The sequence below is a fragment of the Gordionus sp. m RMFG-2023 genome, chromosome 1, assembly GCF_954871325.1.
Source record: "Gordionus sp. m RMFG-2023 chromosome 1, tfGorSpeb1-WG-v2, whole genome shotgun sequence".
Lineage (NCBI taxonomy): Eukaryota > Metazoa > Nematomorpha > Gordioida > Chordodea > Parachordodidae > Gordionus > Gordionus sp. m RMFG-2023.
In genome coordinates this window covers 33768991-33791367 of record NC_088775.1, presented here as the reverse complement: position 1 = coordinate 33791367, position 22377 = coordinate 33768991, and the positions used below count along the sequence as shown (strand labels likewise).

General features: G+C 26.5%; 2 protein-coding genes across 3 annotated transcripts in view; one reads left to right on the top strand and one right to left on the bottom strand.

The window, feature by feature from the left end:
* Positions 1-18400, top strand: part of LOC135922671 (phosphoacetylglucosamine mutase-like) — a 121697-nt gene extending 103297 nt beyond the window's left edge. For both annotated transcript variants that reach the window (XM_065457103.1, XM_065457104.1), the window contains 6 exons: positions 2983-3044; positions 7977-8034; positions 8491-8613; positions 9594-9715; positions 16323-16374; positions 18074-18400. In XM_065457103.1, coding sequence (XP_065313175.1) covers positions 2983-3044; positions 7977-8034; positions 8491-8613; positions 9594-9715; positions 16323-16374; positions 18074-18166 — 510 coding nt within the window. In that variant the 3' untranslated portion in view covers positions 18167-18400. The remainder of the gene's footprint in view (positions 1-2982; positions 3045-7976; positions 8035-8490; positions 8614-9593; positions 9716-16322; positions 16375-18073) is intronic.
* A 690-nt stretch (positions 18401-19090) lies between these two features.
* LOC135922345 (UPAR/Ly6 domain-containing protein cold-like) lies at positions 19091-20164 on the bottom strand. The gene is made up of 4 exons (XM_065456731.1): positions 20056-20164; positions 19841-19972; positions 19589-19800; positions 19091-19355 (listed from the first exon to the last, which is right to left on the bottom strand). Exons 1-4 carry the CDS (start codon positions 20126-20128, stop codon positions 19269-19271), a joined length of 504 nt encoding a protein of 167 aa, XP_065312803.1. The 5' UTR covers positions 20129-20164; the 3' UTR covers positions 19091-19268.
* Positions 20165-22377: the final 2213 nt, after the last annotated feature.

The window sequence follows — 22377 nt, the reverse complement described above, 5'->3', positions numbered from 1 at the left end:
GAATATTATTGTTTATATTTTAATTTAATAGATTAGCATAAGCATGGATATTATTATTTAATCCTCATCATCTGATTCTGAAAATGAATTATCATTACCATGGCCAAATATGATAAATGTTTTACATTAACATCCTGTATTGAAGTAACTAATCCAATGCTTACAGTGTAAAATGTGGCCAAAAAGTATTATATTGTCAAAATCTTCGGGTTCCAATTGAAAACGACATTTGATTTTAATATTAATTATTTGATTTTATATGATATAACTAAGTTAAAACATTAAATTTGAAGAAATAATGCATTTGGGATATTTGACCCCAACAATAACGATAGTTATTTTAAAATTAAAAAAATTAGTTGCCTCAAATATGGTCAACCATTGACAGACGCCGTATTAAATGGGTTAATAAAAGGTATTAAGCCCATCACTCTCAATTAATTCATATATATTTTTTTTTAAGATTTGAACATATATATGAAGATCAATATGTTCTTTCTGCAATTATACATCCAGTGTTCAAGCTTCAATGCTCATGGATAAAACTTCCATAGAACGAACCTATTAAAAATAAACTTATAGCGTTATTGAAAAAATTGCTTTGAAAACCCTAGAAATGATAATGCAAGAACTGTTAATTTCGAGATATCCTTTTTTTTGTCGAGAAAATGGATTGGAGGAGGATAACTTATCTCAATTCTTTGGAGCAAATAACAAAACAATAAATGTTTTTAATAAATTTCCCACGTTAAAAGATTATTTAATAAGTATAATACCGCAATCACTTCATCTACCCTTGAGCGCGTTTTTGGTATAGCTAATGCCGTATTAACTGCCAAGCGTTCTTGTCTATCAGATGAAAATTTTGAAAAATAATGTTATTAAAAATTAATAAGAAAAATTTTTTATAAATAAAAATATCTTTTAATTTGATATGATATTTTGAATTTTATAATTATATTATCAAAATAAAATTATATTATTTTTTAACATGGCTAATATTGTGTTCATTTTTTTATATTAGAAAATTTTAAAAAAAATTTATCATAATTTTGAACCGTCCATGAACGTGAACGCGTTCCTTTTTTTTTGAAAGTGAACTAGAACCTGAACGCGTTTGATTTTTGTCAATGAACGTCTAAGGCGAACTCGTTCGATTATTTTAGAAATGTTTACAGCACTAACTTTTTGTAGAGGTGTAATGCTGAAAAAATTTAAAGAATGGCCATAATTAAATTTTATAAGCAGGCTTGGATTTTTTATAAATAATGGGCGGACGGGTAAAAAATTTTAGGCTAATGGGCGGGCGAGTAAGGAATTTTAGACAAATGGGCGGGGCGGGCGGGTATATATTTTTTTGAAAGCTATGGGCGGGGAGGGTTAAATTTTTTTTAAACTTTGGGTGGGCGGACTTTTGGTTCAAAAACCCGCCCAATGCAAACCTCTAGTCTACTACTTAAAAGAGCGTTATTGTTAATTGGAAATCTAAATAATTTAAAGAATTAATAATCATTTTGATTCAAAGCCACATCCCATTATATATAATAGTTCAGGAATAAAAATAATAGAAAAAAATGTCAGAGATATCATTATGTCTGTAAATTAAAAAATAGTAAAAAATAATATTAATTAAAAGTATAGAATTATATTTTTACTCATGATATTATATATTATACAATTGTTAAAGGTCTAAGAAAATTTCAGAACGTAATTATTGGTAATAACAAAAAATATAAGAATAAATGCTTACACATATGGAAATCCTTATTTTTATTGAACAAAAAAAACTTTTACATGAATTTTATTTATGTCAATTTATTTTATAAAATATATATTCATATTCTGTTGTAAATTAAACTTATTTTTGTTATATAAAAAAAATATATAATTCAAATTTTTTAAAAAATTTTTGTTACTTTATTTTCTTGTTATATATTATTATAAAAATTAGGGGTGTACCTATACCACTTTTTGAAGGCAGATTCGATCTGATATTTTCAATATTAAATTGATATCGGCCGATTACCGATCCGATATCATATCGTTTTGTAAAGAAATCAATGGTTTTAATTTTTAATATACTTTTTATTAGTATAACATCTATAATTTAACTCTACCATAACTAAATATATTATAATGATCAGGTATAGTTTATATTCAATTCAATTGCAATTCTAAAAGTATATAAAATTCACTATATAATAAGTAATACATTAATCTATATACATAATAAGTAATAAACAAATATATATGAAATTTGAAATAAATATTTAACATTAATATATCGAAGATTTCTTTTTAGAAATACCAAAATTTCAAATTTATCAGAGATCAGCCTGCGGTGATTATAATTGTCAATATCAGCAGCTTCACTAAAAATTGATTCTGAAGAGGAGATTATCGCACACTTTTATAAACAGAATGCACAAAAAAATAACAATATGGCAGAATGTTAATTAATTTATTATTAATAAAAAATATACATTAAAATGGATTTCGATTTTGTTTATAAAAGAAATGATTTTAGATATAACTTTTTTTATAACATTTTATTTTTGTTAAAGACGCCATTTTATATAGGATCGGATCGGAAAATTTTATAATATTGGCCTATAACCGATATTTTAAAATGGGTGGCCCGATTTGATCCTATGAAAAATATCGGTACAACCCTAATAAAAATTGTTTAATATATATTTAATTTTCATTAAAATATTAATTATTTTTATATTATATCTTTTTGATAAATGTTATATCTTGCAATTTATATGTGATTTAAATAAAACAAAAATCGTAAATACATGACATATTTAACGTTAAAATTATTATAATCACAGACTTATTAAAATAAAGGTAGCTATTTTGCAAATGGCTGCCAAATGAAAGACGTTTTTATAACATTATAGAATTAAACGTTAAGCAGTCTATAGCAATATAGGTCTATGGTATTTATAAATTTTCTTTAATGAAAACATTTTACAGGTTCTCTACAGTAAAAAGTTTGTTCAAAAAATAGCGGAATTATCTAAAGACGGCACTAAAAGGTTTACACTGAATTTAGTTTATTTTCATGTTTTTAACCTTTCATTAAAACTAAAGATGTTAATGATGTAAGTTGTAGAAATATTATATCTGAATCTAGATCGAGTCTATTATTTTTGCTGTTACACATGGTGGCCTGGTTATTTAAATGAAATAGTATGAAGTAACACGATCCTAATTTCCAATATTTTATCATAATAAAAGTAATTATATGAGAAATGAGAATATAAAAATCTATCAAAATCATTCGATATCTATACATATATTGAAAGAATAATATGATATTTTAAGTTATGCTATGAGAAAATAATATTTGTTTTAAAACTAAAATCTAAAATGAACTTAATTTATAAAGGTTAATAAAAAAAAAAATTAAGTTTAAAATAAGTTATTAAATTTTGGAAAGGAATATCTAACAGTTTTCTGAAGCTATCACAAATATTTGTTTGTTTATGCTTAAGGAGGATAAGAGGTCAACACATGACAAGGAATCCCACCATTTTTATGGAATTAGAACTCTTTGTTTATTTATCGCCTGCTAGTATCTACCAGGAAGCAGGGTTGTTGGAATGCTTCTGCTTTTAAACTTTTTTGAATGGTAATGTTACCTGACGTAGTCTGGGGGATTTAACTCTCGATAAATACATTTTATGCTATATCGCCTTTGAGTCATAGTGTTTAGAGCATTTAAGCCATTTTTGCATCAGTCATGCTAATGCACTTTCACTAAAGCCCTAAATCGACTCTTGATTTTGGGCTTTTTAACCAATGTTTTTGATTAGAATGGCATCTTGTACCGTGCCTATATCCTAGCAAAGAGTTTATTATATGCTCTGCAGATTGAAGGCATGAACTTATATAATCTACATGCCTTAGGATTATATAATCTACATGCCTTAGGATTAACTCGAAATCACACTCTTGTTGTTAGGGATTTACGAACCTTTTCCATATTTATCTGGTTACCAAGGAGAAAATTAAAAAATGGAGAGACTGAAGGTTACCCTGTCGTGGTATTTTTTTAAAAAAGGGCTAAGACACAGGACCCGAGTTTAAAGGACTATAGTATTTTCATGATTCAACGTCACAACTATTTAATAATACTGTGATGATAAGTTATAATATTCATATGCATGAATAAAAATCATATGAAAATTTTATTTTAGAATATTCCCATAAGAAGTTTTGAGAATGTATATGCAAAATTTTGGTTTTGAGTTGGCAAAACTGTTTATATTTTAATTAAACCGAGTGTTAAAAAATTAAATTTGGGTCATTATATCATATATTTCCAGGTATGTAGTCAAGTAGTCAACGCATATTAAAAAGTTATAGCATGTCCCCGCTATATTTCCAAAAAGGTAGGGGCACGGAAAGCTTCTTACAAAAATTTGAATTTTTTTATAATGGTATATTATTCTTTTTTTTATCATGAAATATTTTATAAACATAAAGGTAGTAATTAATGTAATTGTACATTTTCAATTCAAAAATTAACCCTTCCCTAATATAATTAGTTCTTAAAAAATAATATCCAATAGAAATAGTGTTTATTGTATCCGTTGTTACTAGCCGAGCAGCAATTTACAAGACAGACATAAATTACGATGTCTGCATAAAAATATTTTTGGGTGGACACAAAGCTGCTTAAAAAGGCTATGAAGCCGAACAAAAAAATACTGGCAGTTAAAAGTGGTTTATCACATTGATACCAAGATAATATTTAATACTGCATATTATCTTGCAAAAGAAAATCGCCCAGTTGTAGATTTTGAATATTTTTACAAGAGCACAATGGTTTGGATACGGAACATATTTTGCATTCTAGGCATTCTGCTTTATTAATAATTTAAAACATTTCAAAAGAAATGCTGATGAAAGTTGTAAATAATATTATCAATATACAATCCAAAATCAATATCCTGGTAGATGAATCTACAACACTGTCAAATTAACCAGCCATGGTTATTTATGTAAAATCGGTATTGGGGCCCTCTTTTGATGAACCTATTTTTTATATTTCTAGACCTAATTATCTGCAATCAAAAGATGCAGAGGAAATAGTTCATACCCTACTGGATCTTCTTAAATCCGTTGGGTTTTCTTAAAATTAATGACGCAATATATCGTTTATATAGTCATTCTGACAAAAATAAAAAAAAGCGTTGTATCAAATAGCCTCAAAACCTCATTATGCACAGGGTTGGGCTGTATCGCGGATATTTGTCTCTAAGATTTTTAGAATTTTGGAAAGTATCTAGTATCTAAGTTACATATTATTTAAAAGTATTTGTATCTTAACCAACTTTGTATTCAAAAAGATACAGATACTTAAAAAAAATTATATTGGTTAATTTAAATAGTATTAAAATTTAAAATGATATTGTTTTAAGATTTAAATGAAAAATTTAATTAAAATTTAGATATTTTAAGATAATTTTTGATATATGACGTTGGTCATCATATAGCAATTTGCTAACAAATAGAACTACCATATTTGAATCGTTTTATATCTGTCTATTTTAAAATTATGGAAGAAGAAAATAGAATAATTTGTTTATCTTCGTCTTCAGATGATTCTTCAACCGAAAATTATAACAATAAATTTAAACTAAGCATACTTAATGGCAAATTTTTTGAAGTACTTCAAGATGATCATAATAAAGAAATTCATCGTGACTTTGGTATTGACGAAAAAGTTATAGCAACTGTTACAGATAACGGCTCTAACTTTAAGAAAGCTTTCAAGGAGTTTGGATATTCTATGGAAGCTGTAGAGAATGACTTTGACATCAATGATGATGAATGTATAGAATTCGAAATCATTGAAAGTATTATTTAATACTTCTTTAAAATTTATTATGATATTGTAAATTTAGTAAAAAATTTTATTCAAATAAAATTATTTATTTGTTTATTTAAGGGTCTAAAGAAGCCTCAATAACATTGCCTCAACACATTCGTTGTTTGTGCCATACGATAAGTCTAATTGCCACAACAGATGTCGAGAGAGCTATTAAGGATTCTTCTAACATTTCTAAAATTCATCATCCTGCAATAGCTAAATGTACTAAGCTATGGAATGCAAATAATAGGCCCAAAACTGCAGAACTTATCAAAGCAGTTTTAGGAAAACAATTAGTTACACCTTGTTGCACTAGATGGAATAGTTTGTATGATAGTCTTTTTAGAGGCGTACTTCCTAAATTATGTCAAAAATTAGAATTTCCTAAATTAAGAGATATTGAAATTCAATATTTAGAAGAATATTGCAATATAATGGCCCCATTGACTATAGCGATTGACAAAATACAGAGTGAAATCAACTGCCATTTTGGAGAATCAGCTCCAATTTTAAATATTAAAAAAAATTACAAATTTAATTCAAACCAATCTACAATTTTGCAAACCATTAGCTTTTGCCATAGAAAATTATTTAAATAAAAGATTTAAAAATATATATGATTTTGATAACAATTTTAAAAGTGCATTTTTGGCAACTATTTCTCATCCCTATTTTAAAAATCGTTGGATTAATGGTGAAAAAGAAAAAAAATACCTTCAGGATTTGTTATTACATGAAGTTTTAATTGTTTTTAAAAATAATATTGAAATTAATACTTCAACAAAATCTTCAATTGATGAAGATGATGATTACTTTTGCCTTAAAAGTACCACATCCAATTCTAATAATTCAATAAATGATATTGAAATAGAGGTCCTAAATTATATGAAAGATGACAGGCGGAGTATAAATATGTTAAATAGTTATAAATATATAAAAGAAATATTTATTAAATATAACACAATATTACCCTCCTCAGCCCCCGTTGAAAGGTTATTTAGCTTTGCTAATATGGTTAATAGACCAAATCTTTAAAGATTGAACGAACTTTCTTTCTTTCATAATTTTAAAAAATAATGCTGATTTATTATTATTTACTAATTATATAATTATTAAATGGAATATCGCATTATCTTTTATAATAAATTTGTTATTTTCTACAATTTATTTTAAATATTTTTTTATAAATTTATATTATAGATAAGAAAATAAAGCTTTATACATTTTGATTTTGACTATTTAAAGTTTTTTAAAAAAGTATCTTGTATCTTAGATCATTTTTTTTAAAAAAATACAAGTATCTTGTATCTTATTAAAATTTTTCTAAAGTATCTTGTATCTTAAATACAAAATTTATTTAAAGTATCTGTATCTGTATCCGAATACAATTTTCTAAAAATTTGCCCAACCCTGATTATGCAACATATATATTTTAGTTTTTTTATAACTTTCTAAGCTATTTTATATAATATAGATATCATGTATTTTATATGAAATACTTCAATATAAACAATTCAAAAAAATAGATAAATAATATTCAAAAAAAAAATTTGCCTCAAATTCTTAGAAAAATTAAAATCAGCTCTGCCCGTTTTCGCGTGCCCCCTACTATTTTTGTAGAATAAAAGCATACCATAACCCCACCCCCTTCCCTATTTTAGAACTGCAGCACTGTATATGTCGTATTGGGATATAGACATGGTGATTCTGAATTTCTCAATTTTAAAGCAGATTTTTTAATCTGATGTGACCGAGTATTTAATCATGTGTGGAGTACCCATACTCTGTATTTTCGACTGTTTTTATATAGATTTTTCATATAAATGGAAAAAAAATGAAGTTTATGGTTGAAATTCAATGCTGAAATCAGTCTAATCATAAATTTTAAAACCTCCATCAGTGAATGATTTAAAATCGAGGGATATTACATGTCCATAAATCCCATATCACAATACTATCTATATATTTTTGTAGATTTAACACCTCCCAGTCAAAGTTATATCAATTTTTACCCTTTTTTGAATTTTATTAGATTATAATATTAAATTTATCTTACTCATATTGTTTATATGCATCCATATAAATCAAGCTCCAAAATAAACACATCCGCTCGCAATATGATGAATTTCATTAATCTGACTAACCAGGTATTTATCTTTACATTATTTACGCATTTATAATTATTTCGATAATTCGATTCAAGTCCTATCGGCGCTGTTTTTGTAAGCTGTCTGAATGAAAATAATGTCCGAAATCACCTGATTTTTAGTAAAATCAGCCTATAAATTGTTTTGAAAACACTAGGAAAACAAAATATTACAATTTGTAGTTTAAGATTGCGTATTTTTTATGAAAAATGGAGTACTTTTTTAAAATATTTTACCCTATCTGAGAATTAAAATTTTAAAATTAGATCCTAGCCAAGAACAATTATAACCCACTCAAGTCTGACTTCGGGCATGGAAGGTAGACTCGGACAGATTCGTATAGGGCTCGTATATTGTATTGCTTAGAATTATGGCAATATAAATTTTTCTTCACTTTTTGATAATTTTTTAAATCTTCCATGTTATATATATTAATATATAAACGAATATACCTAGTCTGTGGGAGACGCTCTGTCCGATCTTTTGTTAGTCGAGGCCATTTTACTGAAATATGGATGGAACATAACCCACTGGAATTCTATGTACCAGGACTTACCCAACAGATTGATGAAAATCAAGGTTTGAAAACTAATTGGCTGTAATGGAACAGCTTTTGTAAAATTTCAATTGAGTTTATATGGATAGAGCCCCTTTATACCATTACTAAAAATATTATGATTAACGCCCATCCTCATAAATTTGCCGTCTTTCTCTTCACCCCTCTATGGTTTTACTCAAAAAAGTTAGCTTTTAGAACTCCAGTAACGTTTAATTTTTTTAGCTAATTGACTCGCCAACACTAATGAAAGAGAGGTAATATAATAAATGTATTAGTTGGAATAGAAGTGTACCGATACAACTTTTTGGAGGTCGACCCGACAATGCCGATATTATATTGATTTCGCTGAATACCGATCCGAAATCTGAATTTGTTCGTTATACTTATATTTTAATTTTTCAATGCACTGCTTTTTTTAAATATACCACCATCTATGACTGCCTTAATCATAACAAACCATTTAAAATATACTACTAGCAAATTTATCTTTTATTTTAGGCCTATTTTTCAGTATATTTATGAATCTCAACATATTCAGTAATCATTTTATTTATATACTAAAACCGTTTTAATCTTTTTTTTGTTCCAAAAGTCTTTCTATCACGTAGAAAGTAGTATCCCATCTAGTTTATTCATGATCATGTAAATTGTAAAAAAATTAAATTATTAAGTTTTTTAATAATAAATATCCTTATTAAAACAAATTATCTATTTTATAATTTTTTTAGCCTATTTTTAATTAAGTTATTTATTAAATTAACACTTCAATTTTATGAGAATGTTCTTATTTATTAAATATATTTTCCTTAATATTAAAAAATTAAATATCAAAGTGCTTTAAAAATTTTAAATTATGACGCCATTTTTTAGGATCGAAAATTTAACATATCGGCCGATAATATGTAAAAAATAGGAATAATCGGTTCTATCCGATAAAAAAAATAGGTTGCATTCCTAATTTGGAAGCTATAATTTTTTCTTTTTTATAAAACTAAATTAGATCAACGATAGAACCTTGGTTAAAACTTCTCCCGACGAAACAATATGTTTATCTCCACCTGCCCTACAAGAAGCTATTGATTCTTTGGTATCGCGATACCCCAAAGGCCGGGCTTTTTTAAGGTTAATACACGATTAGATTATTTTCAGAATTTAATATAAAGTAAATTCCGCTTCTGAGAGGGTATAATCTATATGATATGACCCAGAAATTTACTCATTTACAAAAATAGTCCTTTTACAGTAGGACCTCTCGTCGGAATAGGCGAATCTTCCTGCACCAAGTAAGACGGGCGTAGATGGACCAGGCCTAATTTTAAAAGTTTGATTTTCAGACCAGGCCAGACTTGAACTAAAGCTATCAAATTTAAAATATCTTTTGCCGTCACTTCTTAAAAATATAATGAAGAATATTCAATAATATTTTTGTTTTCAATAAGACATTTATTTATTTTATATTAAAATACAATTTATTCTTATGAATTCTAGATTAAATATTTTGTATGTATATGGTGATTTCCATATCAAATCAACTAAGGTTTCAACCCGATCCCTACAGAATTTTTTTTAGTAATAGAAATATAAGTCGCAGATAATTCTTTTTCTTTATTTCATATCAAAATAATTGTTCTTTTTCTATTATTCAAATTCATATGCTAATATAATAATGAAAATAAACATTTTATAACAAAAATAACAATTCAATACATATCATTTATCCCCAATCTATTTGGTTTCGTTCGTACTCTTGTATCTTCTCCCTCCCTCTTTAGATTCATTTCATCATTGTTTATTACATCCTCTTTTTTTTACTATCTCTTCGCTTCTCTCTTCTAATTCGTATTCTTCAGTTAATATATTTTCGGTTATTTTCCTTAATTGATCAGTATGACATAAAATTTTTTTACACTCTATACTTACTTCATATCGTAGTGATCCGAATATGCTTTTATTAATGGCCTTTTCCCATTTTTTTTCTTCATTAATGTAAATGCGCGACCACACTTTTCCATTTACTTCTCCTTTTTGTTCCCCCGTTCTAATATTTGGTCTAACAATCATCTAGGTTTAATTTTTAGTAGTATTTCAGCGGGACTTTGTTTAGTTTCTGCCCCTTGTGTTTTCTGTAATTGTAAAGAAAAATAGCTAGACTGGTTTCTAAATCCCCCTCGTTTCTTTTATTCATGCTCTGCTTAAAAGTTTGAACTAATCGTTCAGCTATGCCGTTTGTCTGAGGATGGTAAGGACTTTCGTGCGCTAATTGTATTCCGTTTTTTCGCAGAAATCATGGAATTCTTTGTTGCTGAATTGTGGTCCGTTATCAGAAACGATTATCTTAGGAAATCCGAATCTGGCCAAAAATATTTCTTAATATTTTAATCGTGCTTTCGGTTGTAGTACTAGTCATGGGAACTATTTCTGGCCAGCTACTACTATCATCTATCACTACCAAACAATAATGATTTGGAAATGGTCTAGCATAATCAATATGTACTTGGTGCCATGCTTTTGGTGATTTTGGCCAATTTTGAATTGATGTCTTTTGAGGCATATCGTGTTGTTCCTGCATTCTCTACATTTTTCGACCCATGTTTCTATATCTTGGTTTATATTAGGCCACCACGCGTATTGTCTTGCTCTCATCTTCATTTTTACCATTCCAATATGTCCTATGTATCATATCTAACACGTTGTTTCTGTATTGTTGTGGTATTATCATTTTAGTTCTCCACAATAAACAGTGGCGTATCCAGGATTTTCTTATGGGGGGGGGGGGGGGGAATATTTTTGGGGGCTTCGCCACAAAACCCTTCTTACATGGCCTTCGGCCAGCTTTTCCCCGGCCTTCGGGTCGGGTCTTATGTTTTAGCTATTCTATTAAATTAGTCATAATTTAATAATAATTATATTTCTATTTTTAACTATTTTTACTAATTCGTGCTTATGGATATTACAAGCCTATTTTTTATTATTTTAAGTTAGGTTTATTATATTTAATAAAGTTTTTTTAAATGTAAAGTTGAAATAAAGATTAATGTCATTTTTTTATAAAATTTGCTTAAAAACTAGCCTCAGCTTAAATTCTCATACAATATAAGTAGAATATAATTTTTTTATTGAAAATACTAATTTTAGTGTGTATAAAATATTGACTAGAAAATAATTTAAAAAACAAGTTTTTTTTAACTTCTTATCAAATACAATATTATACAAAAAAATTTATTAAATACTATACTTATAATGTGATTTTTAATTTTCGTGGGAATGTTGCCAATTCATCAAGAATTTCTATTGTCGTTGGAACCTGTGAATATTTAACAGAGCTAACACATTTAGCCGAGATTCAGAAGTAGTATTTCGTAAATATGTTTTCAACCTTCTCAAGTTGGAAAAAGTCCTTTCATTCGTACATGTTGTAATAGGCAAACATGCAAGAATATAAAACAACTTCAAAATATTAGGAAATTGAGCCAAGGTTTATTTACACCGATTGAGCGCATCAATAGCATGCTCAGGTAAAATAGCTAAACGTAGTAAATATTTATACCACAATTCGAATTCAATGATTAAATTTATTTCAGTATCAATATCATAGGAATAAAATTTTGCTAAATATTTAATTTTACCAATAGTGGCATTTGAAAACGAAGAAGGATCTTTGGGTAATAAAACTTGAAGATTGCTAGAGACTTGTTTTTTAAAAAATGGTACTTTTATTTGCGATAAAGAGGTATCTGAGAATGGGATGATAATAGATATTTTATAATATTCTTCAGTTGAGCTAATATTTATTATACATCTCTAATTGCCTAGGTGCTAGACGAGGTTTAATTAGTGTTATTAAAATTTAGCCTTTGATTTAAAGTCTAGATAAATAATATGAAAATATTATCTATATTCATTCTTATTGTATCTACCTGTTCATATATATTTTCCGCCAAATCAATAACCTGAACAATTTGGTTTTTGTAAATTCTACAAAGTAAGCTAGAGGAAAATAATTTATTGATGCAACTAGCAGCAATGATAAACTCTGTTTGATCAAATGAATTCAATAATGATATCGCTTCTGACGACACATTACTTTTTTTCATGCTCAGCGTTATTTAACTCTTGTATTTCAATTTCTTCTGTTCTACAAAATGGGAGTAAAAATGAAAAATATTTAAAAAATTATAGATATTTATTATTAATTAAGTATATTATTAAATATACTTATTAATTCTAACTCACTAATAATTTTGAATTTAATAAAATAATTATATATAATAATAAAATAAATTACCGTTTGATTTCAATCTCTTTGACTAAAAATTTTCCCATTTTATTAATATTTTTGAATAATGTTAATGTACTCACAAGGAAAGGAAATTTCAATAAAATTTATTTATAAAAAATAAGTTTTATGTTAAATTAATATTCAAATATTTCTAAAATTTTGATTGGGGGGATTGGTTACGCGCCTGACAATAAACAACCTCTCTCTGTTGTAATTTCCTCTCTCCTTTGGCTATACTACTTTAAACATGAATCATAGTTTATTGGCCATCCGTCTATTGTATATCTGTATACTTTATAGAGTATATCATCTCGCATTGTTCTCATTCAATTCGCTTGCATTTAAAGGTGTTTCTCCCACCTGTATTTGATTTAGCGTTTCTTCTTTTGATATTGGAGTTCTCTTTATAGGTAATCTAGATAGCATGTCGGCATTTGCTATTTGTCGACTACTTTTGACTTCTATTTCATATTGGTAACCTACTAATAATAAAGCCTATCTTTGTATTCTGGCAGTAGATGTTGTTGGTATATCTTTTCTTGGATGAAATAAACTCATTAATGGCTTGTGGTCTGTGTGTAATGTGAACCTTTTACCATATAATTCTTTGATGAATTTTGTAACCCCAAATATGATGGCAAGAGCTTCTTTTTCTATTTGGCTATAATTTTTCTCGGCTGCAGTGTTCTTGAGGCGAATGCAATTGGACTCTCCTTACTCCCTTCTATATGTGATATTACTCCCAAATTCCTATGGCTGATACATCTTTTGCTTATACAATGGGTAATTTTGGATCATAACGTTGTAATATTGGAATACTACTTGCTTTAATTTTTTATACGCGTCTTTGCATTCATTAGTCCATCTCCAAACAACTGTTTTTTCTAATAATATGTATAATGGTTTGGCTTTGGCTGCAAAATTTGAAGTAAATTTTGAATAGTATATTGCTGACTCTAGAAATGACTGTAATTGTTTTAAGTTTGTTTCTAGTGTTTTTTTTACTGTCTCAGTATTTTTTTCCCTAGTTTAATCCTGTTTTTTTATTGTGTTCTAAGTACTCGACATTTTGTTTAAAAAATTTACATTTTTGTATCTTTAGCTTGATACCGTTTTTGTGTAGACATTTTAAAACCGTTTATAAATTTGTTTTTTTCCGGTTATTATATCATCTAAATAACAAGCAAAAGCTTTTAATAAATTTCGATGGCCTATTGAAATATTGTTGGAGAAGACGATATACCAAAAGGTAGTCTTGTATATTTTAAATAATCCTCTATTACAAGATATTTTTGAGACTCTTCCCCCACTTTAATTTGAAAATAGGCATCTGAGAAATCCAAGATTGAAAATTCCTCTCCTTTTCCCTAACTGGCTAATAAATCTTGGATTTTTGGCATTGGGTATGAATCAATATTAATATTTTGATATATAGTTCTTTTAAAATCCCCGCAAATTCGTAATGTTTTATCTTTCTTTTGAACAATTACTATGGGCAATTCATAAAGTTAATGATTAATTTTTCTATTATCCCTATTTTTAGTAATCTGTTTAAATCTTCTTCAACTTTATCTTTTAATGCATATGGTACTGAACATGATTTACAGAAAATTGGTTTCTCGTTCTTCATATATATTTGTGTCTTAAAATCTTTCAAGAGCCCAATTCTTTGGTAAATAATTGAGGAAATTCATTTTATATATTAATGTTATATATTTGTGCGATCCTTTCAGGTATTTCAGTCATTTTGGGAAATTTAGTTATCCAGTTTCTTCCAATTAGATATTTTGTATATCCTTTTGTAATTATGAGAGGTAGTTCTAATGTTCGTCCTTTATATTGTACTTTTACTACAGTCTGACCTAATAGTGGTATTGGTTCCTGTATAGCTTTTAAGTTTTAGCATGCAATTTGTTAATCCAGGAATTAAGTTTATTTTTCCAATCTATTTCGTTAACTATGCTTACCCCAGCTCCAGTATCTAATTTCATTCTGATATCGCTGTTGTTTATTTTAACATTTACCCAAAATTCAAGATTATATTCGCTTGTTTTATTATTAATAAAATTCACTATTTCTTTTCTACAGACTCGAGCAATGTGCCCAATTTTGGCTCGTATTATAATTATTATATGACTTGGATTGTTTTTCTTTATCATTATTAACTTTTTGAATTTTATTTATATTATTTTGTATTTTTTACAATTTCTACTGCAGTAGCTATTTGAAGAGCTTTATTTATGTCTATATTATCTTCGGATAATAATCTTTTTAAAATTTAGGATTTTTTATTCGGAATATAAATTTATCTCTTAATGTAGTATTTAAATTAGAGATCTGCAAATTTAGGTCCAACCCGAGTCCGACCATGCCCGAACGGGTTTCGGGCCAGGCTCGGGCCTAATTATATTTAAAATAATCGGGTTCGGACCGGGCCGGGCTTAACATTTTAAAAAAAAATTCGTGCTGAGTCGGGTCGGACCTTGGAAATTTTTTTAAATATATCTAAATTTATCAATTTTATATTTAATTTTTTATATAAAATAATAATATTTGATTTTATTTATTGAAACTAAACGACATATAACATATGTCTTTTATTTTGAGTAATTATAAAAATTAATTTCTATATTTAAATAAATTCGGGCCAGGACGGGTCGGTAAATTTTTTTTAAACAGGCCGGGCTTGGAAGATTAGGCCCGATGCAGATCACTAATTTAAATATTCCCCAAATTCACTGCTAATTTTCAAAGATTTTGTATAAAGTCTATTAATTTTTCCTCATTTTTTTTGATTATATTGATAAAAATTATATCTTTCTAGAGTTATATTAGGAGTAGGATGAAAAAATTTGATTAAAATGTTATGTATTTTATTTCTAATACCTCTTTATTTCCTGGACTATCTGATGCATATAAATTCACCAATATTTTATAAGTATCACATTCTATTGATTTAATAACATTTGTATGTTTTTAAATAAGTCGTACCAATCTTTGTAACACAGGTTTGAATCCGTTAAACTTTTTATCGACTGCGCCATTCTTGTAGTGTATTGTTAGTAGTAATAAAAATATAAGTCAATTAATAATTCTTGCAATTGTTATTAGTAATAGAAATATAAGTCATTAATAATTCTTGCAATTCTTTTTCTTTTATTTCATATCAAAATTTTGAATAAATAATGAAAATAAACATTTTACAAAAAATAACAATTCAATACATATCAACCACACTGTACGTTAGGTATTTTTTTTGATAGCCACGCTTTTTCATTCATTAATTTTAGTGATACAATTATACGAACTGGATATCATAAAAGAATTAAACTCGGGTAGTATAATCACTAAGTGTTGCCACCACTCAAATTATATCTAATTGAATTTTTTTTTTAATTTAAAAATATTTTAAATTATATATATCGGTAAAAATAAAAATAAATCTTTTAGACCTTCTGGAACAGAAGACGTTGTTAGGATATACGCTGAAGCGGAATCGCAAGTATGTTTTTTTATTTATAACTAGTGATGCAAAATCACTGCACTTGAGTCTATTTTAAAACAACTTACTTAGAGCTAAAAAATTAATTAGACGGTCAATATAAGTTAAAAAATAATTTGATATAAAAATATAAAGTTAGGTCCATGGGCATAACTAAAAATTTACCTGTTCTCATAAATATCATTTTAATCTAATAAAAATTTCCCCCCTACGCACTTCCTCTACCTAATATAAACAATAATTTGGGGAAAAATAAGTAAAATTTAATTTTTTCTAAAATAATTTCTATAATTCAAAATTTTCAAAAAATAAGGCATTTTTAGAAAGTAACATAGCCAAAAGCCTACTATAAGTTGACCTAATGATCTCCAATAACATTTATGGGGAAAATCCTACTTAGTAGGTCTTCTCCCATCTAAGCAAAATTCTGGTGAGACTAATCACGATTCAAGTTAATTGAAAAGATTAATGAATTAAAATATAAATCTAATTTTAAAAAATTTAATTAAATTTATTAAAACCTAACTTCCTCTTGTATAATGAAGGAGAACGAAAATTAACACATTTATCTAATTAAAATCAATATAAATTAGATCTACATGAGTTCCGATATTTTGATAATTTCAAATCTTATGACTCTTTCCTAAACCGTTGAAAAAGCTAAGAAAATGGCAGATAAAATTTGTATTAGCAACCCAGAAGCAGAAAGAATTTAGCTTGATGGATGAAATAGTTATGAAAGATATAAATTCGCTAACTATAAAATATATCGCAGATTTAATGACGATATAATTAATAGATAAACTTTTATCAGATCGGAATGCCTCGCCTTTTGTAATATCTTGTCCAAATCATGGTAGTGTCGCCACAGACAAATAAATAATTTGTATATTAAAAAATGAAACTATAAAAGGGCAAATTTACGGAAAAAAATTTTGAGCGATAAAGAAAAAAAAAATTTGAGGAACATTTTAGCGAGCTGATTCCTAAAAATTTGGCAGCACTACATTGAATATATTTGTTTTATTGTAATCATTTGCCCATCCATCCTTTGGCCTATCCAAAATTTTCCTAAGGGGAGGGGGGTTTATAGACTTTTGGCCAGATTACATTTTTTTAAGAAATAATTTTGGTTTTTGAGGCATTTTTTTAATTAAATAAATTTCCCTAAAAAATATTTCCATTCCATGGTAATTATTTTAAGAAGCTATTAATTTATTCTAGAGACCCTGCGTCGAATCTAACTTTTCAGTTATAAAAGGAATTTTTTTTAGGAAAACAATAATTTAACATTTTCATAAGGTCCGAATTCGGGCCGATTAAAAAAATTTTTTAAAAAGGTTTGATCTAATGTTGATTTGATTTTTAAAAATGGCTAACCCACTATTTTATTCAGAAATTACGCAAGCCTGGATATTTTACTCATAGGTGACACAACGATTTGGACATCCACTAACGAAATCTCGAGGCTTGTGTAATATTATTTTGGCTAAAATTATTTAAAATGACAAAATCGAGTTGTCCAATTGCTACAACCTAGGATCAGTCCATATATTGCTCTAATTTATACTTATTATTTCATAAATTGTTTATAATTAGGGAAGGCAATTTAGAGATCTCCCCTCTTTACTTACGCCAATGAATTGCATATAATTTATTATATGATATAACTGGTATAAACCTTTTCATTAATTTACAGGAAAAGGCAGATGATTTAGCTCACAGTATTTCCGTGCTTGCTTTTGATATGGCTGCTGGGGTAGGAGACAGACCCTTAAGACCCTCTAAATAGCATGATGTTTTTTGCAAAACTCATAATATTTTTCTTATATTGTTCTGTTTTATTGTTAAATAATATTTATATTATTTCATCAATGCAATTTACCAGGGTTAGTTACACATTGATGATGGGTATATTGTTTTATAAAACCTATTTTGTTAGATAATATTTAGCTATTAATTATAGGCTCATAATGCTATATCTAATCGGAACTATATTTTACAATTTTCCTGAAAATATTATGGTGATTTATAGGCTAAAAATTGCAGATATAAATTTATAAAATAATCATTGTTAATATTACTGGTTAGATTTTTCTTATATTAACATTTTTGATTTATTTTTCATACCAATTAGTGACCAAATTCCCTCCCTTTATTGCTCATTTTAAGATAGGTCCTCTAATATGTATTTTCAGAAATTTTATAACCCTTTTTTGGGTAAACATTGCATTCAGTTTACGATTTTATTACCATTATGTTTGGTACAAACTTGAAGGACAACATTAACATTCATTTAATATTGAATCCAAATCATAAATTTTTCGTCAATATAATGTAGCCATGTTATTTATAATAAAATCAATTATTATTTTTTGTCATCTATTTATTAAATAACATTTTTATATAAGTAAAATAATTTGATTGTGATTTTATTATTTTACCTTATTCTTACACTATGATAAGATGCGTTAAATAATATTATATTTAAAGAAATGCATATTTTTATTTATTTAATATCCATATATAGGATTGGTTCTTATCAATGAGAAATTTAATTTATAATATCTAATAATGCTTTTTTAAAGATAATTAGTAATTTTCATATAAAATAAAAATGTATAAATATATTTTATTTTATTTTTAATTAAAAATACAGTGTAAAAATCAATGATTTTATATTCTAAAAGATAAATAGTATATAAAAAAATCAGGATATGAGATTATCATCTTTAAACAATTAACATATATTAGATAAGGATTAAAAAATAATTATTTTTTTACATAAAATTTAATAATTGCTATAAAAATATAAATTAAAAAAGATACTTGAGTATAAACTAAAGTAAGATAATTATTATTGAGCAAGTCAAATGCAGATTATGATTGATTTTTTAGTAAGAGCCAAAAATCTTGAAAATGGATAAGATCGCACCAACTATGATAAAAAGCAGACTAACTTTTTCCTTGCTCCCAGAAAGCTTTAAATGAAAAGAGTGAAATTGATTGAGCAAATAAATAAATATACATTTTTAAACTCAAAATATTAATAAAAACAATTTATAGCTTAAAAAGGGGAGTATATAATTCAAATTTTTACATTTTTGTTATAAAATTTATTAAATAAAATCTATTATTAAACCAAGAAATATAAAAAATAAGATTATTCATTACAATCTGTACACTTCTCAATATTACAATAATGAAAACTTACCACTACATAATAATTACATAGTTCTCCTATACAGCAGTCAACACATTCCCAGTCATTAAATTTTTGATATGTACATTTTTTAACAGCCTGATGTCTTTCAGGATCATATCCACCATAATGAATCATATTTAAGTTTTGGCAATTGTCAATTGTATCACATTGTTTACTTATGTAATATTGATATTTAGGTAATGCAGACCAATATGGGACCACTATTATATATTTAATAATTATTATTTTATAATAAAAAACCTCCCATTTTAACTGTTGTTCGGCATGCATTATGAGTTTGGTTTTGACAATATTCACGCGTTTTTATGCATTTGTCTTCATTATTATCTTGATCTTTACATACATAACATTGAGTGGTGCTTGATATTATTTCTAAATTAAAATTTAAAATAATATAAAAAGCATTGCCTATGTTTAAATAAATAATATAAAAATTTTATATATAAGAACATTACCTATGTTTAAATAAATAATATAAAATATTGAAATGATTTTAGCCATATAAATGTCTTGAGTATATTTAACCATACCTGGTCAGATTTTTTATAATTTACCTATAAGGTGGTACCGCGTAATAAAGGGTTTCTACAATTTTTGTTTAAAATATTTAATTTAGATAAATAAAATCTCCGATTATATATTTTTAAGACATGAATCCTTGTTATTTTATTAATACCGATCTCATGCAATATTGGTACAATAAATAATATTATTATCTGGTAAATAATATAAAGATTATATAATATATATAAATAGAGAGAATTAATTTAATTTGATTTATAGGTTATTGTGAAATTGTATTTTAGCTTATGTTTAAACCTAATCTACTTTTCGTAAGTAATCTTGCAAATAATTTTATTTTACATTAAACTTAAGATATCATTGTTTACAAAAAGTAAATCAGATTTAGACATAACCTAAAAATATATTTACATTTTAAAAAACTGAAAAATAAATAGTTTTTTAAAGGTGAAATTGCTTTTAAAAAAATAATTAAGATCAATTTATGAGCCATTAATTTTAATATGTATAATACAAATTCACAGAAATGTAGAATGCAAAGTAACAAAAAATATCATGGGATATATGGTATATATGTAGTTGATATAGCATTCACAATATAAAATAATCTGAGTTTGTTTTTTTTCTTTTAAAAATACATGTTTATAATATACATAATAAAATGTGATGTGCTATAAAATTATTACAAAGATAAAAAAAAAATGTAATATGCAAAATAAATTTACACAAAAAAAACAATTTACAAAAAAGTCTTTCTCAAGTATGCACACTAAACGATATTCCCACCTCAAGGCATACCCAACAACACGGGCTGACCTTATCTGCAAAAATATTTTCCCTTCACATCATTGCATACCATGAAAATAATATAATAAATGCAAATAAAACTTTTATAAAATTTTATAATTTAAAAAAAATATATATATTAAATATAAAGATTTTATAATTTTTAAAAAAATATATTACATATCATCCAATACATTTTATAAATCCATACCAAATTTATATATAATATATCAAATGCAGACTTAAATCAAAATAACTATCCACATATAACATTATAGATATTATTCTGACTTCATCATACCTCAATTCCTTTAATTTATCATTCATAATTAAATATATCATATGTGTCATTCACATTACACCATAGTTCATAAAAATGGTTAATTACTCTAAAATAAACAACATTAACTCACCCTAAATAGATCCCTTTCAACCTTAATTGAAACTGAATTACATATACAATATAGTAACATTAATTAATAATAAACTATCCCACACATGTACATCACTTTAAAAACCCCAAATGCATAATTATATAACAAATACTTTATTACACAAATCCACTTCTATATATATTTTCATAAATTCCTAATATTTAAATATTTAGCAATCCTTTCTGTTCTGCATATCTTGAGGTCTAATTTTCCTATGATGGAATACCTATAACACCATTCAATGAGTCTTAAGGCCTACCAAATAATAAGATCATACCTACTGTCAAAATTGGATGTACAATATACATCTAAACATATATAACCAATATTATTGTCTTAAATTCCTGATTATATTTTTATATTCCGGCCTAATACTCATTACATACTTTCTATCTTGGGCTTTGTAAGCTAAACATTTAAATAAACTTATAGAATCCCTTAAACTCACCCCTTAATCTCACTTACCCCTGTGTAGTGTTAATACTTATGCGTTGTCAAAATTTATCATATAATATATACAAAAATTTTGTTTTACCTTTAAAACCGAATCACTCCAAATCTTCCGATCCTGGTCACCGCACTAATATAAAAGAATGCCCCTTACTCTCAATACTTCCCTTTAAAAATATAACTTATCAATCCAAAACAATTCTTTTTAGAAAAAGTCCAAGTTCCAATATATTAAAAGTCTAATTTATTCATACTAATATCTAAATCTAATTATTCATACAAATATCTAAGTATCATAAACGATAATCATTAAATTGATAAATCTTCCCGATCAATCCCGTCTTCATTCAATATAATGTCTTCTTCACTCCAAACCGCACACAAAGAAACCTTTATTGTTCTTTACCAAAAACCCATGTGATGATTTCGTTTCACTCCCATCCACAAGGAAACATTAATCCCCCCTGTCAACTGACATTTGATATATTATATTAAATTCATTTCTTCTTTTTTTCAACGGCTACAACAATAAGAATCTTCATGATCGACATTTTCCAATTATTAAGAAAAGTAATCATTTCTTAA